Source organism: Vicia villosa, linkage group LG6 (assembly GCF_029867415.1).
Source record: "Vicia villosa cultivar HV-30 ecotype Madison, WI linkage group LG6, Vvil1.0, whole genome shotgun sequence".
Classification (NCBI taxonomy): Eukaryota; Viridiplantae; Streptophyta; class Magnoliopsida; order Fabales; family Fabaceae; genus Vicia; species Vicia villosa.
In genome coordinates this window covers 151,319,923-151,336,985 of record NC_081185.1, presented here as the reverse complement: position 1 = coordinate 151,336,985, position 17,063 = coordinate 151,319,923, and the positions used below count along the sequence as shown (strand labels likewise).

At 34.8% G+C, this 17,063-nt stretch overlaps 1 protein-coding gene across 1 annotated transcript; it reads left to right on the top strand.

Moving 5' to 3' along the window:
- Positions 1-227: 227 nt before the first annotated feature.
- Positions 228-16,965, top strand: LOC131615001 (importin subunit alpha-4-like). Its single transcript, XM_058886522.1, has 9 exons — positions 228-425; positions 15,095-15,191; positions 15,260-15,489; positions 15,569-15,766; positions 15,836-16,005; positions 16,086-16,164; positions 16,263-16,388; positions 16,474-16,598; positions 16,695-16,965. The coding sequence occupies exons 1-9, from the start codon at positions 228-230 to the stop codon at positions 16,963-16,965; spliced, it is 1,494 nt and encodes a 497-aa protein (XP_058742505.1).
- The last annotated feature ends 98 nt before the right edge of the window (positions 16,966-17,063 follow it).

Here is a 17,063-nt window from a genome sequence, read left to right as displayed (position 1 = left end):
CCGGTCTATTAGACCGACTAATCCGATTCGAGAGTCAGACACATATCAAATTTAGGTGGTTAAAATCAAAGTCAAATTTCTTATTTCAATCTATATGACACAGAACTGCCGTCGGAGGAGACGACCAAAAAAGATGTCTCACTACACGGGGAGAGAGCTCACATCTAGAAGAGGAGGACTCAAAGGGTTCAAACCATGAAAGTAATTGATCCGAAAGTATTCGAATTATGGAGAAACCAAAAACCCTAGAACCTGAATCGAGCAAAGTGAATGAGAGGAAAGATGAACCAACAACTAAACATTGGGTGGACGTGATAAGCAACAACAAAAATTCTGCTAATGATTTGTCACTCGAATTTGTGGCGCCGAAGATTGTTGATGGGGAAGTGGAGATTAAAACTGAACATGAAGACATCGCATCTGAGGTGAAATTCTAGGAGTCTGCATTGATTTTGATGTCCTTGGAGAGGAACAAACGATGAATGTTATGAAGAATTTTATACTAAAACCATGGAACTATATGCAAATTTTGGACCTGTATTACAACGACGAGGGTTACTTTATTATGAGATTCCAATCATTTCAAGACAAAGAAATTGTGTTAATGAAGGGGCTTTACACCATCCCCAATATGTCGATGCTTCTTAGGGATTGGAAACTGAATTTCAGTATAAAAAGGGATATGTGGAGAACTATTCTGCTGTGGGTGAAGTTACCACATCTTACCTTGCACCCGTGGGAAGCTAGAAGTCTGAGCGAAATCGGGAGCGCACTGGGTATACCAATTCTCACCGATGAATGCACTGCTAACAAACATAGGGTGTCATATGCGATAATTTTTTATTAAATTAAAATTATATTAACCGCAAAACAACTCTTCAAGCGCAAGAAGTACTAAAAGACTTGCTCCAATAAAAAATACATCAACACAAGTCACACAAAGACAACTAAAATCTAAACTAATCTCCATTGCTTAGAATGCAATGAGGAGGCTTACTCCTCCAAACCTGATACCCAACCCTAAAAGATGACTCGTTAGCCTTTATCTACCAGAAAGCTTGAAGTTTAACCTTCTCACAAATATTCATCAAAGATAGAGTCATAGTCTAATAAACCTAATGGTTCCTCGTTTTCCATAGTAACCAAACATCATGTACCCAAATAATATGAAATATGTGTATATTCTCCTTTATCTGACCACCCAACGATACAAATTGATCATAGTGATCCTTATAAGTCCCCTGAAAAATTGTTGCAATCCCTAACCACCCCGACAATAACAACTAGAGTTTACTATAAAATTCACAAGAAAAAGCAGATGATCCCGATTCTCATTTTAACCACATAACGAAGGGAAACTTTTCTCTTTTGCACTAATGATATGTCTTCTAACCAAATTGCCGTTCGTCAATAAAAGATTACGAAATAACCGCCAAACAAATAAATTAGCCTTCAATGACACCACTTTCATCCACCAAACCTAATAGTCACGAACAAGAGGGTCATCCATGCTCTTTGTCAAGAAGTGATATGCGTCACTCACATTATAACACTTTGAAACATGTATGCTCCACACCCACGAATCCTCAGCATTAACCTGCAAAACCACATAACGCAACAACAAAATACACTCCCTCAGGATCTCTTCCTCTCATGCAAACAACCTCATACGCCATCTCCACGCACCTCCATCCACCCCACCCTAAGAAATACATTTTTTCTACTGACACATCCTTATCCACCGATAATTCGAAAAGTCTACTAAAAAACGATTCTTCAACGGTCCTCCTTCCAACCAATGATCATTCCAAAACAAGGAGTTTACCCCATTACCAACACCACCCTCAATATTATTTAGCAACCACCCTTTATCGACCATCCCAACCCCTTGCCTAATTTTATTCACAATCTGCCACCACACATATCCTGCAATTGTCTCATACCTCAATCGTCCTCCTGCCTTTCCATAAAGATGAGCTAACACTCTAAACCAAAGGCCTCCCCTCTCCTCCAACATCCTCCAACACCATTTCCCCAATAAAACCACATTAAACTTCCTCAACCTTCTCACACCCAACCCTACATTCTCCTTACTCAAGCAAACAAAATCTTAATCAATCCACGTCATTTTCTTCCTAGCCGCCCTAATGGACAGTCCCAAATACACAAACGGAAGACTGCCCATCTTACAATTTAACACCAAAGATGCCTCTTTTAACCAAGAATGAGAAATATTAACTCCCACCAACATACTCTTGCAACATATATTCAATAATTATTTAACTTTATATATATATATATATATATATATATATATATATATATATATATATATATATATATAATAATAATAATAATAATAATAGTGATAAAATGTCCTATTTTTAAAAAAAATAGAGAGGATCCATACCCATACATTATTTAGGATTTTTAGGAATTGGAAAACAATTTATTTCCCATGAAGAAATAAGGAAAAACCGTAAAAGAGAGAATATCATATGGTTGATTTGAGAAATTAAAGAGAAAATTAATATTCAAACAAATGCTAAGAGATAATATACGGTGCCAACACTAATATTTGTTTAGTGATCCGAGTGAGTTGTTTTTGTAAATTTGTAAATCAATTAAGAAAATTATTTAGGGAGACCGGAATGTTCACTAAATAAAAAATTATAATTATTTAAAAATATTTAATCAAATATGTTTATAAATATTGTTTATAAACAAAACTAAATAAATATAGACTTTATATCTTTTTATATCTATAGGATACTTTCACAATTTATTTTAATAAAGACTTCAATTTTAATCAACAAAATTTTTAGTTGAAAATATTTCACCATATATTATAGTAAAACTTTTTTACTCTAAAATCTCTATAAGTATATTGTAGCATATTTAAGGTGAGAAAGCTCTAAATTGGATGAATTGACTCTAAAGCATTTCATTGTTTTAGAAGCTTTTGAATCTTAATTTTTTAAGTTTGACGACCATTAACCAACACCACAAAATTATCACCTTCCACTGGTCGAATGGACCATTTTATTGTCCTACCTTCGTTTAGGAATCGGTGGCGTACTGTTGGTTAATTTACCGTTCCTAAGGTTCATACAAGGTCTTGATATGTTCTAGACAAAAACAAAACAACAAATTAATGACAATCTGTTTGATACTGTCCCACTGGGCGTGCCAATTTGTTTACAGTGATTTCCAGTAAACAACCGCTAGTCCTCCAAACTATAAATTATACTTTGGTTACTCGCAGGATCGACTAGATTGATCCTAGGACATAGTCAAAAAGTTGTCTTTTCTGATGGTTTGGTACATATTTATTGTTTTGGCTTCGAAACTTGTTTATGGTGTGATCGTATGAATAATCTTGCGAAATAAACTCGTTATACAAGTAAATATAAACTTGACGAAATGTAAAAGAAATGTAAATTGCAGAAATGTAAAGTACAAGAATGTAAAGTGACGGTGAATGAAAAAGGCTTCGAAATAAAATTGAACGAAAGATAAAGATACTAGAAAGATACTTGAATAAAGAAAAATACAAATGTATTTAAAATGGTGTTGGTGTCATATGTACATTTCTCAGCGAACTCTTTCTCTTAACACTTGATACTTGAGTGATTTTGTGAGTGATTTGTATAAAATGAACACACTGGATCCTGATATTAAGACCCTTATTTATACTAATTCGACCCTAACGGTCCTACACTAACGAAACGCCACGTTGCTCACATGCGTACGCTTCGAATCCATGGGGCGCCATCTGTCTTCATTCGGATATACAAAATGTTTCGAAATTCAAATCCTCCCGCCTGAATCCTCCTTCGATACGTGGCAACGTGATCTTTGACGAGGATGCTATGAAACACGCCAAGCTTCAGTACTCTTTGTATTTCGAGAAAATGCTTAAGTCCTAAAGACAATTTATCTTGATTCAGCTTCGATTCCCATCATCTTTACTTCAACTTAAATAACATCCTCGAACATGGCCATAAGGAGCCATTTATTCTCAGGAATGGCCATCAGAAGCCATTCTTCTTCGAACTCCAATTCTTCAAAGAACATTTACTTCGATCGAAATCTCCAGCTAACAATATGCTCCTTTATTCGACCACCCAACGACACAAATTGATCATAGTGATCCTTACAAGTCCCCTGAAAAATCGATGCAATCCCTAACCTCCCAGACAATAACAACCAGAGATTACTATAAAATTCACAACGAAAAAGCATATGATCCCGATTCTCATTTTTTTGTTGTTTTTTTTTGACAAAATCCCGATTCTCATTTAAACCACATAACAAAGGGAAACTTTTCTCCTCTGCACTAATGATATGACTTCTAACCAAATTGTCTTTCATCGATAAACAAGTACGAAATAACTGCCAAAAAAATAAATTAGCCTTCAATGACACCACTTTCATCCACCAAACCTGATAGTCACGAACAAGAGGGTCATCCATGATCTTTGTCAAGAAGTTATATGCGTCGCTCACATTATAACACTTTGAAACATGTATGCTCCACACCCACGAATCCTCAGCATTAACCTACAAAACCACATAACGCAACAACAAAATACACTCCCTCAACATCTCTTCCTCCCATGCAAACAACTTCATACGCCATCTCCACGCACCTCTATCCACCCCACCCTAAGAAATACATTTTTTCTACTGACACATCCTTATCCACCAATAATTCGAAAAGTCTACTAAAAAACGATTCATTAACGGTCCTCTTTCCAACCAACGATCCTTCCAAAACAAGGAGTTTACCCCATTGCCAACATCACCCTCAATATTATTTAGCAACCACCCTTTATCGACCATCCCAACCCCTTGCCTAATCCTATTCACAATCTGCCACCACAGATATCCTGCAACTGTCTCATACCTCAATCGTCCTCATGCCTCTCCATAAAGCTGAGCTAACACTCTAAACCCAAGGCCTCCCCTCTCCTCTAACACCATTTCCCCAATAAAACCACATTAAACTCCCTCAAACATCTCACACCCAATCCTACATTCTCCTTACTGAAGCAAATAGAATCTCAATCAATTCACGCCATTTTCTTCCTAGCTTCCCTACCTCCCCAAAAGAAAGCATTAAACTAAGATTCTAGAGTAGAAATGATACATGTGGGCGCCTTGAAGAAATAAAGGAAGTAAACTGTGATAGATGACATAACCGACTTTATCAAAATCAATCGCCCACCTGTCAAAAGGTTGTGTTTTGTCCACCAAGATAATCTCTTCTTAATAGATTCCACCACCGGGTTTCAGAAATTAAGTTTCCGCAAATCACCCCTAATGGACAGTCCCAAATACACAAACGGAAGACTGTCCATCTTACAATTTAACACCAAAGATGTCTCTTTTAACCAAGAATGAGAAATATTAACCCCCACCAACAAACTCTTGCGACATATATTTAATAATTATTTAACTTTATATACATAAAATAATAGTGATAAAGTTTTCTATTTTTTAAAAAAATAGAGAGGATCCATACCCATATTATTTAGGATTTTTAGGAATCGAAAAACAATTTCATTCCCATGAAGAAATAAGGAAAAACCGTAAAAAGAGAGAGTATCCTATGCTTGATTTGAGAAATTAAAGAGAAAATTAATATTCAAACAAATGCTAAGAGATAATATGTGTGGAAAAGAATCAAGCTGATACTCGACCCATTATTATCATGAGTTGTTTTTGTAAATTTGTAAATCGATTAAGAAAAATTCTATTCAAATAAGTCTTACAATAACACGTTAAGCATATCATATGTGGACCAACTAATAAGGGTACCGGATAAATTATTTAGGGAGAACGGAATGTTCACTAAATAAAATATTATAATTATTTAAAAATATTTAATCAAATATGTTTATAAATATTGTTTATAAACAAATCTAAATAAATAGACTTTATATCTTTTTATATCTATGGGATACTTTCACAATTTATTTTACTAAAGAATTCAATTTTAATCAACAAAATTTTTAGTTGAAAATATTTTAGCCATATACTATAGTAATACTTTTTTACTCTAAAATCTCTAAGTATATTGTAGCATATTTAAGGTGAGAAAGCTCTAAATCGGATAAATGGACTCTAAAGCATTTCATTGTTTAAGAACCTTTTGAATCTTAATTTTTAAGTCTGACGACCATTAACCAACACCGCAAAATTATCACCAAACACACAAACTCTAATCTAAGAGCTTTAATTAAATTTTGTGAAACGAAGGAAATGGAAAAAGAAAAAGAAAAAGAAAAATGAGACCCAAATGTTCAAAGGGGATTTAAAAAATGTGTATGATTAATTCGAATGAGAATACTTGGACTTCGTGATGGCTAAAATGCGATTTTTCAGTTAAATGAAGGAAATGGATCATAGAATGCATAACATTGTAACAAAATTGATTTTGGTCAATGGTAGTCCTATAAATGAGTTTTTCACAAGGAGGAGTGTGTGTCAAAGATACCGTTTATCATTTTTCATGTTTTTTTTTGCATGACTGGGTATGTTACTATCATCCACAACATGCAGGGGGCTTTCGTGGACGATGACACAAGGATACGTCTTCTTTCCACTTTCTTGTGGGAGAGATGACGATCACCTTGCACGATGTTCATTGCCTCCCCCACCTGTCGATCAGAGGGAGGCTGTTGCACCATTTCCGGATACAGCGGGTCGAGACTATTGAGTGGATGGTCGACTATTTGGGTATGGACCCACACATTGTTGATTTTGAGTGTCAGACGACGAATGAGGCCCATACCCGGTTCTCCAGCTTGAGAGAGCTGTATGAGAACTACTTCGTGGCGGCAGCATCGTCCGAGCAGGAGGGAGACGAGCTTTTTATAGAGTATCATCGTGCCTGCGCTCTGAGATGGTGGTTCATGTTCTTTGTAGGATTTGCACTCTTTGTGGACAAGAGTGCAAACTACGTTGACATGACATATCTCCGCTACTTCATCGACCTAAGTACCATTGACCAGTGGAATTGGGGGTCAACTATTCTGGTATACCTATACAAGAAGCTGAATGAAGCCTCCAACTGGAGGACCAGACTGTTGACTGGATCTTCCACACTCCTGACGGTATGTTTCTTTTTAATTATTTAGTTTTATTTTTAACATTTGTTTATGGTTCGTATTTATTTTGAACATATTATCGTATTTGTGTTTCAGGGATGGATCATCTCCTACTTCCCCCGCATCCACAACTTCGCCAATGATCCTGCGTACGATGACGCGATGCCCAGGGCCGCCCGATACGTTCTCTAAAGAGGGAACAACGTAGTGGGACCATATCGCGGGTACCTCTACCGCATAACTCACGATGACATCCGTTGGACGCCATTCAACGACTACAATGTTGTTGTCTCGTTCGACTGCATCACGTTATACTCTGGATGGTTGGCATGCGGGGCCAACACCATAGTGAGGTATCTGCCGCAACGGTGCATGAGGCAGTTTGCACGTGTGCAAATGATACCGAGGTCACCGTTCGAGGCTACTCCAGACACAGTTACCCGAGTGGACCTCACTGCTATATTTGAGGACTAGGCGCATCATTTGGTCCCGGAGGAGTATCGACGTATGGAGGCCACTCATGAGTGGCACTGTGTGGAGGGGTACGTGACATGGTTCTATCGGATGTCATATCCTCTGATGACACCCGACGCTCCCGAAACTCCTAGGCCAGCATATGAGGAGATCTTGGAAAACCAGCAGGCTGAGGATGACCATGCCACTGATCTCCTACCGATATGCCAACGGATAGAGATGCTTGAGCGGGATGCATTGGAGCGAGGTATCATCGAACAGGGTGGTCCAGAGGCGGTTGCCATCGTAGTTAGGATGGTCGGTGACGCGGGTGGTGCGACGACATATACCAGGCAGATGGGATCTCAGGGAGTTAGGGTTAGGCATACTCAGTAGATATTGCCTATTTATTTTGTAGTCTTGACTTTTTTGTATTCGGACGGTATATTTCTGACTTATCCGTACACTATTTTTTTTATATTTATAATATTAGTATTTTATTCAATATTGCGTGTTATATTTAGTTTATATCAAACACTGTTTAGATTAAGCATTGTCGTTATATAGAATATATGACTAAACATTGTTTAGAAAAATGAAAAAGAAATAAGTTTCTGCATCTTTCGGAGATGCATTTCCGAAACACAAAAATTGTGAAATTGGTGTTTTCGGAGATGTATCTCCGAAAACACCCCCGAATTGTTGTTTTCGGAGATACATCTCCGAATTCTAAAAAAATTTGAAAAAAAAAAAACTTCGGAGATACATCTTCAAAACATGAATATTTCGAAGTTTTCGGTAGAGGTTCTCCCTATACGGGGTCTACAAAGAAATTCTCTTAATTGTACACTGAAAAATGAAAAATGGTCGGAGACCATAACCATTTACAACAGCAACAGCAGCGGATGTTTTCTTTCTTTTTTTGATAAACAGCAGCGGATGTTAGAAAATGGAAGTTGTGTTTATTATTTAGGTTTTTAAGATATGTAAGCATATGTTAAGTATCAATATATCTTATTCAATATATTTTTCAATTAAAACCATACATGTTATCGATATCGAATAACTTTTCTAAGTACCAGCGTGTTCACTATTTTAAAAATAATAAAAAATTTGTTTTTTTTTTTAAATCAAAAGATGGTTATACCTTTTTATAATATTTTAAAAAGTATTTAATCAAATATGTTTATAGATATTGTTTATTAAAAAAATTAATTAAATATAAACTTTATGTTTTTTTTTTGTTTTCACCAAAAATATCCGGTCTATTAGACCGACTAATCCGATTTGAGAGTTAGACACGTATCAAATTTAGGTGATTAAAATAAAATTCAAATTTCTTATTTCAATCTAGATGACGGAGAACTGCCGTCGGAGGAGAAGACCAAAAAAGACGTCTCAGCCACACGGGGATAAAGCTCACATCTAGAAGAGAAGGACTAAAAGGGTTCAAACCATGAAAGCAATCGATCAGAAAGTATTCGAACTATGGAAAAGCCAAAAACCCTAGAACCTGAATCGAGCAAAGTGAATGAGAGGAAAGATGAACCAACAACTAAACATTGGGTGGACGTGATAAGCAACAAAAAAAATTCTGCTAATGATTTAACAATCGAATTTGTGGCGCCGGAGATTGTTGATGGGGGAAGTGGAGATTAAAATTGAACATGAAAACATCGCATCCGAGGTGAAATTCTAGGAGTCTGCATTGATTTTGATGTCCTTGGAGAGGAACAAATGATGAATGTTATGAAGAATTTTATGCTCAAAACATGGAACTATGTGCAAATTGTGGACCTGTATTACAACGACGAGGGTTACTTTATCATGAGATTCCAATCGTTTCAAGACAAAGAAATTGTGTTAATGAAGGGGCCTTACACCATCCACAATATGTTGATGCTTCTTACGGATTGGAAACCGAATTTCAGTCTAAAAAGGGATATGTGGAGAACTATTCTGCTACGGGTGAAGTTACCACATCTTACCTTGCACCTGCGGGGAGCTAGAAGTCTGAGCGAAACCGGGAGCGCGCTTGGCACACCAATTCTCACCGTTGAATGCACTGCTAACAAACCTAGGGTGTCATATGTGATAATTTTTTACTAAACTAAAATTATATTAACCACAAAACAACTTTTCAAGCGCAAGAAGTACTAAAAGACTTGCTCCAATAAAAAATAAATCAACACAAGTCACACAAAGACAACTAAAATCCAAACTAGCCTTCATTGCTTAGAATGCACTGAGGCAGCTTACTCCTCCAAACCTGATACTCAATCCTAAAAGATGACTCGTAAGCCTTTATCCACCAGAAAACTTGAAGTTTAACCTTCTCACAAATATTCATCAAAGATAGACTCATATTCTAAAGAACCTGATGGTTCCTCGTTTTCCATAGTAACCAAACATCATCTACCCAAATAATATGAAATATGTGTATATGTTCCTTTATTCGACCACCCAACGACATAAATTGATCGTAGTGATCCTTACAAGTCCCCTGAAAAATCGATGCAATCCCTAACCTCCCAGACAATTACAAGAGGGTCATCAATGATCTTTGTCAAGAAGTGATATGCGTCGCTCACATTATAACACTTTGAAACATGTATGCTCCACATCTACGAATCCTCAGCATTAACCTACAAAACCACATAACGCAACAACAAAATACACTCCCTCAGCATCTCTTCCTCCCATGCAAACAACTTCATACGCCATCTTCATGCACCTCCATCCACCCCACCCTAAGAAATACATTTTTTCTACTGACATATCCTTATCCACCAATAATTCGAAAAGTCTACTAAAAAACGATTCATCAACGGTCCTCTTTCCTACCAACGATCCTTCCAAAACAAGGAGTTTACCCCATTGCCAACATAACCCTCAATATTATTTAGCAACCACCCTTTATCGACCATCCCAACCCCTTGCCTAATCCTATTCACAATCTGCCACCACAGAGATCCTGCAACTATCTCATACCTCAATCGTCCTCATGCCTCTCCATAAAGCTGAGCTAACACTCTAAACCAAAGGCCTCCCCTCTCCTCTAACACCATTTCCCCAATAAAACCACATTAAACTCCCTCAACCTTCTCACACACAACCCTACATTCTCCTTACTCAAGCAAATAGAATCTCAATCAATCCACGCCATTTTCATCCTAGCCTCCCTACCTCCCCAAAAGAAAGCATTAAACAAAGATTCGCGAGTAGAAATGATACATGTGGGCGCCTTGAAGAAATAAACTAAACTGTAATAGATGACATAACAGACTTTATCAAAATCAATCGCCCACCTATCAAAAGGTTGTGTTTTTTCCACTCTTCTTAATAGATTCCACCACCGGGTTCCAGAAATTAAGTTTCCGCAAATCACCCCTAATGGACAGTCCCAAATACACAAACGGAAGACTGTCCATATTACAATTTAATACCAAAGATGTCTCTTTTAACCAAGAATGAGAAATATTAACTCCCACCAACATACTCTTGCGACATATATTTAATAATTATTTAACTTTATATACATAAAATAATAGTGATAAAAACTTCATTTTTTTTAAAAAATAGAGAGGATCCATATCCATATTATTTAGGATTTTTAGGAATCGAAAAACAATTTCATTCCCATGAAGAAATAAGGAAAAACCGTAAAAAGAGAGAGTATCCTATGCTTGATTTGAGAAATTAAAGAGAAAATTAATATTCAAACAAATGCTAAGAGATAATATGTGTGGAAAAAAATCAAGCTGATACTCGACCCATTATTATCATGAGTTGTTTTTGTAAATTTGTAAATCGATTAAGAAAAATTCTATTCAAATAAGTCTTACAATAACACGTTAAGCATATCATATGTGGACCAACTAATAAGGGTACCGGATAAATTATTTAGGGAGAACGGAATGTTCACTAAATAAAAAATTATAATTATTTAAAAATATTTAATCAAATATTTTTATAAATATTATTTATAAACAAAACTAAATAAATAGACTTTATATCGTTTTATATCTATGGGATACTTTCACAATTTATTTTACTAAAGAATTCAATTTTAGTTAACAAAATTTTAGTTGAAAATATTTTAGCCATATACTATAGTAATACTTTTTTACTCTAAAATCTCTAAGTATATTGTAGCATATTTATGGTGAGAAAGCTCTAAATCGGATAAATGGACTCTAAAGCATTTCATTGTTTAAGAACCTTTTGAATCTTAATTTTTTAAGTTTGAGGACCATTAACCAACACCGCAAAATTACCACCAAACACACAAACTCTAATCTAAGAGATTTAATAAAATTTTGTGATATGAAGACAAATCATATATGGTATCTTTGTGGCAAATGAGTTAGTGGATGATTCGGAAAAAAAAAAAAAAATGAGACCCAAATGTTCAAAGGGGATTTAAAAAATGTGTATGATTAATTTGAATGAGAATACTTGGACTTCGTGATGGCTAAAATGCGATTTTTCAGTTAAATGAAGAAAATGGATCATAGAATGCATAACATTGTAACAAAATTGATTTTGGTCAATGGTAGTCCTAAAAATGAGTTTTTCACAAGGAGTGTGTGTCAAAGATACCGTTTATCTTTTTTCATGTTTTTTTTTTTTTTGCAGTTGAAAGATTGAATGTTATGGTAAAATCATCAATTAAAGTCGATTTGTACAAAGGTTACTACTTAGGCGAAGATTTGGTTTCTCAGGCTTGAGTCTCTCATCTACAATTCGTAGATGATATGTTGTTAACTCGGGAGAAGTGTTGGAAGAACATTAGAGAGTTATTGTTGAGAATCAAGTGTGAGAAAGAAGTCTCACATTGGTTAAAAAACGAAAGAATGAACATTTTATAAGTGAGAGAACCCACACACCTATCACCTTAAGGTTTTAGGTGGAGATGTGGTGTGTCTCTCACAAAATGTGTGTCCCAAATAAAGTACTCCCTCGTTGACCCCTCGAGTTGCTTCCAACAGTTATGAAGGTGAACATAATCCTTTTCAAACATATATTTAGATTAGAAAATTACTTTCAAAAAAGTTTAATGGTTAGTGCCAATATGGTTAAAGTTCCATAACAATTTTATTTTTGACATTATATGGTAATGTTAATCAAATTGAAACTTTATGAGTGGATAAATAAAAATCGATTGATTGAAGGTCATCTTGTGTTACTTAAATACGTTTGTCATATTTATCAACTTATTTCTTTTCCTTCTTCAGGACTCTTTTTGATATTGTTTTTTATTTAGTCTTTACTTCAAATATTTTTATAGGGATACGAGTGATGTTGATTAAAAACTCAGAGAATGTTTATTTCGAGGAGGCTAATGAAGTCTTAGAAGTGCGAAGGCTAGACAAGTTTAGCTATTATTTGTTAGGAAAATGGTGGTGTGGAAGGTATAGTGGATAAAAAGGTTTATGGTTTCATTTTTTTGGTGTCAAATATGTGATGAAGGGTGGTAGAATTTTTAACGGGGAAGGAAGGTGTCGGAGTGGTGGAAGGATTTGATTGAAATTAGAGAAAGGGGGATTTTGAAGTGTGCAGCTGGTTTGATTATAATGTTAGAAGAACCAATTATTATAGAAAAATAGTACATGGCACTGTATGTGACAAATTATGCCGTTGAAAATAAATAATTAAGTGTTTGGAATTAAGACATTATCATATTGGGTATATCTTTAATAAAGTTAAAAAAGTTTAGTCAAATATATTAGTAATTGACTCTGCACTAATTAAACTAACAATATATTTTTTAATATAAACAAATAAGCTATTTCCAAAAATCATTTACCATAAAAAAAAACAAAACAAAAATGATATTTTAATATTGCAAAATTAGAAACAGTGTGGAGAAATGGGCGCGTAGAACTAAGCATTTGGTAGTGAAGTTTAACAAAATTCAAAATTCGTCGTTCACTTCTCATTTTGAAACTTGCTTGGTAAGTTAAAAGTTTGTTATCATTTTTCATCTTTATCTATTCTCCCATCTCTCCAAAACTTGTAACAACTCTCATTTTTCTTCTCAGAAACATTTGTTCAAACACTTGTTGCAAACAATGTCTGAAGCTGAATTGAAGAGAATTGAGAAGAACAAGAGAAAAAGGGAAAACTACAAACACAAAAAGGAAGCAAGCTCTTATCAGAAGATCGTAAGTTCTTATCAGATTATGAAATCAATTAATGATGTATGTTGTTGTGTTTGAACTTGTGTTGATCTGAGTTGAAAGAAATTTTGACAAGTTTTTGTTCTTGATTCTGTAAGAATTATGAAATCAATTAATGATGTATGTTGTTGTGTTTGAACTTGTGTTGATCTGAGTTGAAAGTAATTTTGACAAGTTTTTGTTCTTGATGATCTGTAAGAATTATGAAATCAATTAATGATGTATGTTGTTGTGTTTGAACTTGTGTTGATCACTAATATTGACAAGATTTTGTTCTTAATGCTGTCAGAATTATTGAAATCAATTAATGATGTATGTTGTTTTGTTTGAACTTGTGTTGATTTGAGTTGAAAGTAATTTTGACAAGTTTTTGTTCTTGATTATGTAAGAATTATGAAATCAATTAATGATGTATGTTGTTGTGTTTGAACTATTGTTGATCACTAATATTGACAAGATTTTGTTCTTAATGTTGTAAGAATTATGAAATCAACTAATGATGTATGTTGTTTTGTTTGAACTTGTGTTGATCTGAGTTGAAAGTAATTTTGACAAGTTTTTGTTCTTGATTATGTAAGAATTATGAAATCAATTAATCATGTATGTTGTTTTGTTTGAACTATTGTTGATCACTAATATTGACAAGATTTTGTTCTTAATGTTGTAAGAATTATGAAATCAACTAATGATGTATGTTGTTTTGTTTGAACTTGTGTTGATCTGAGTTGAAAGTAATTTTGACAAGTTTTTGTTCTTGATTATGTAAGAATTATGAAATCAATTAATCATGTATGTTGTTGTGTTTGAACTTGTGTTGATCTGAGTTGAAAGTAATTTTGACAAGTGTTTGTTCTTGATGCTGTAAGAATTATGAAATCAATTAATGATGTAAGTTGTTGTGTTTGAACTTGTGTTGGTCTGAGTTGAAAGTAATTTTGACAAGTTTTTGTTCTTGATTATGTAAGAATTATGAAATCAATTAATCATGTATGTTGTTGTGTTTGAACTTGTGTTGATCTGAGTTGAAAGTAATTTTGACAAGTTTTTGTTCTTGATTATGTAAGAATTATGAAATCAATTAATGATGTAGATTGTTGTGTTTGAACTTGTGTTGATCAGTAATATTGACAAGATTTTGTTCTTGATGCTGTAAGAATTATGAAATCAATTAATGATGTAGATTGTTGTGTTTGAACTTGTGTTGATCCGTAATATTGACAAGATTTTGTTCTTGATGCTGTAAGAATTATGAAATCAATTAATGATGTAAGTTGTCGTGTTTGAACTTGTGTTGATCTGAGTTGAAAATTAACAGTGGAATTTTTTTGTTATTAATGATGCTAGAAAGACGAAATTAGTGAAATACCTGGGTGGTTGATCTCTGATGAACTTGATAAACAACGTGAAGCAACTAAAAGATTGAATATGCTAGTAGAACAAGGTAATTCAATTTTAATTATCACACGTTCTTAACTATGCCTTATATAATTTTAACTTTAAACCATGCAGGTGAAACCTCTGTCATTCAAGAGGTAGTTAAGCAAAATGCTGTTGTGCCTTATTTGATTAATTTGTTGGCAAATGGGAATACCTATGAACAACGACTTCTAGCCGCGCAGTGTCTCGCCAACATTGCCCGAGGAAATGAAGAGCAAACAATGGTTATAATTGATCAACATGCTGCCATTCCCCCACTTGTGTATAGTCTTGAGACTGGAAGAGATGATATAAAAGAAATGGTACAATTGTATAAATGAATGCTACATAGTTATTTATTGTCTAATTAAGTAATTGCTTACACAAGTTCAAATTTGATAGGCAATACTGGCACTAAGCAACATTTCTGGTCATTCTACCACCACGAGAGATGCTGTTGTTAAAAGTGGCGCATTCGAGGGATTATGGAAGTTGTTGAAGAATCCACTTGAGCCACGATTAACTATCCTGAAACAGGCTTCATTGGCATTATCAGTCTTCTGCCGTGGAGATCCTCCTTCCCTCGAGGTTTTCGACAAGGTTGGAAAACTTTCAATAATTAATTGACACTTTGTTATGCTCATATCCTAATTTTTCTTCTTCTTTCAGATACGGCTAAACATGTTTGTATTAAAGCAGCTCTTGATGATGAGGACTGATAAAGAAGTTACCAAGAATGCATGTATAACATTTTCATTGATTGCTAGCAAAGGTTCACCAGATATGATCCAAGCTGTGGATAGCGCACGAATTTGTCCAAGACTGATTGGGTTGATCAAGTAAATCATTGCAATACGCTACTCAAAAATCAATAAGTTGAAGTTAGTCATTTTTCAAATATTTTGTCTTGTTTTTACAGATTACCAATGCCAGAGTGTTTCGAGCCAGCTTTGCTAACTTTAGCAAAGATTGCTGCTCAGAGTCATGATTATGCTCAGGTAAAAATAAGGATCTAGCATAGTTTTGTGTCATTGTTCTTTTTTAATATTCAAAATAAAATCGATTTATTGCTAATAAATTTGGCATGTATTTTTAGAGAGTAATTGAAGGAGGAGATCTCGATTGGCTTCAATCGTTTTTTACGGAAGAAAATAATATAAACATCGTTACACAAGCTTTGAGGCTAATATCAAATCTCACTAGGACTGCAGTTCAAATCCAGGTATAAACAATAACTTTCCTGCTGTATAGTAGTGAGTAAACAAAATGTATAACAACTCATATCATTTCGATGGTTTGTTGTGTAGGCTGTCATTGCTGCTGGTTTGGTTAATGCTTTGGTTAATTCTACTATGGCTGAATCTGAGTTTAGAAAGGATGCAGCAGAGGCGATTTTGAATATCACGAGTAATGGAAGTCCAGAACAAATTCTGTAAGTTTAGAGGTTGCAATTACTATTTTAACACGCATGCAACCTACCAACAAATCTTTCCTTAAACTGACTTAGACATCTCTCTTTTTGCATTAGGTCCTTGGTGAATGGAGGATGCATTCCCCCACTTTGTGACCTCTTGACCTGCGCAGATCCAATGATTGTGTGTACTTGCTTAAATGGATTGAAAAACATTTTAAATGCAGATCAAGCTTACAAGGGAATGGTTGAGGGGTGTGGAGGGAAGGAGAAGATTGCAAGTTTACAGCACAATGATAATCTCGATGCTAGGGACATAGCTGTAGAGATTTTGGAAGGCTTTTGGCAAGAGATGATTGATTACACTCAGTATTTTGATTTCGATTAAGGCTTGAATCAAGACTTATATAACATTTCTTTGTAATGCTGGATTATGGTTTTGGTTTAGAGCTTTAGGGTGCAATAAATTGTAGCCACTGAGTGTGG

Excerpts from the sequence above, each read along its gene's own strand:
- LOC131615001 (XM_058886522.1), top strand. The coding sequence starts at position 228 with ATGGAGAAACCAAAAACCCTAGAACCTGAATCGAGCAAAGTGAATGAG. Across the intron at positions 15,192-15,259 it reads GAATATGCTAGTAGAACAAG|GTGAAACCTCTGTCATTCAA; the intron begins GTAATTCAATTT and ends TAAACCATGCAG. Across the intron at positions 15,767-15,835 it reads CCCTCGAGGTTTTCGACAAG|ATACGGCTAAACATGTTTGT; the intron begins GTTGGAAAACTT and ends TTCTTCTTTCAG.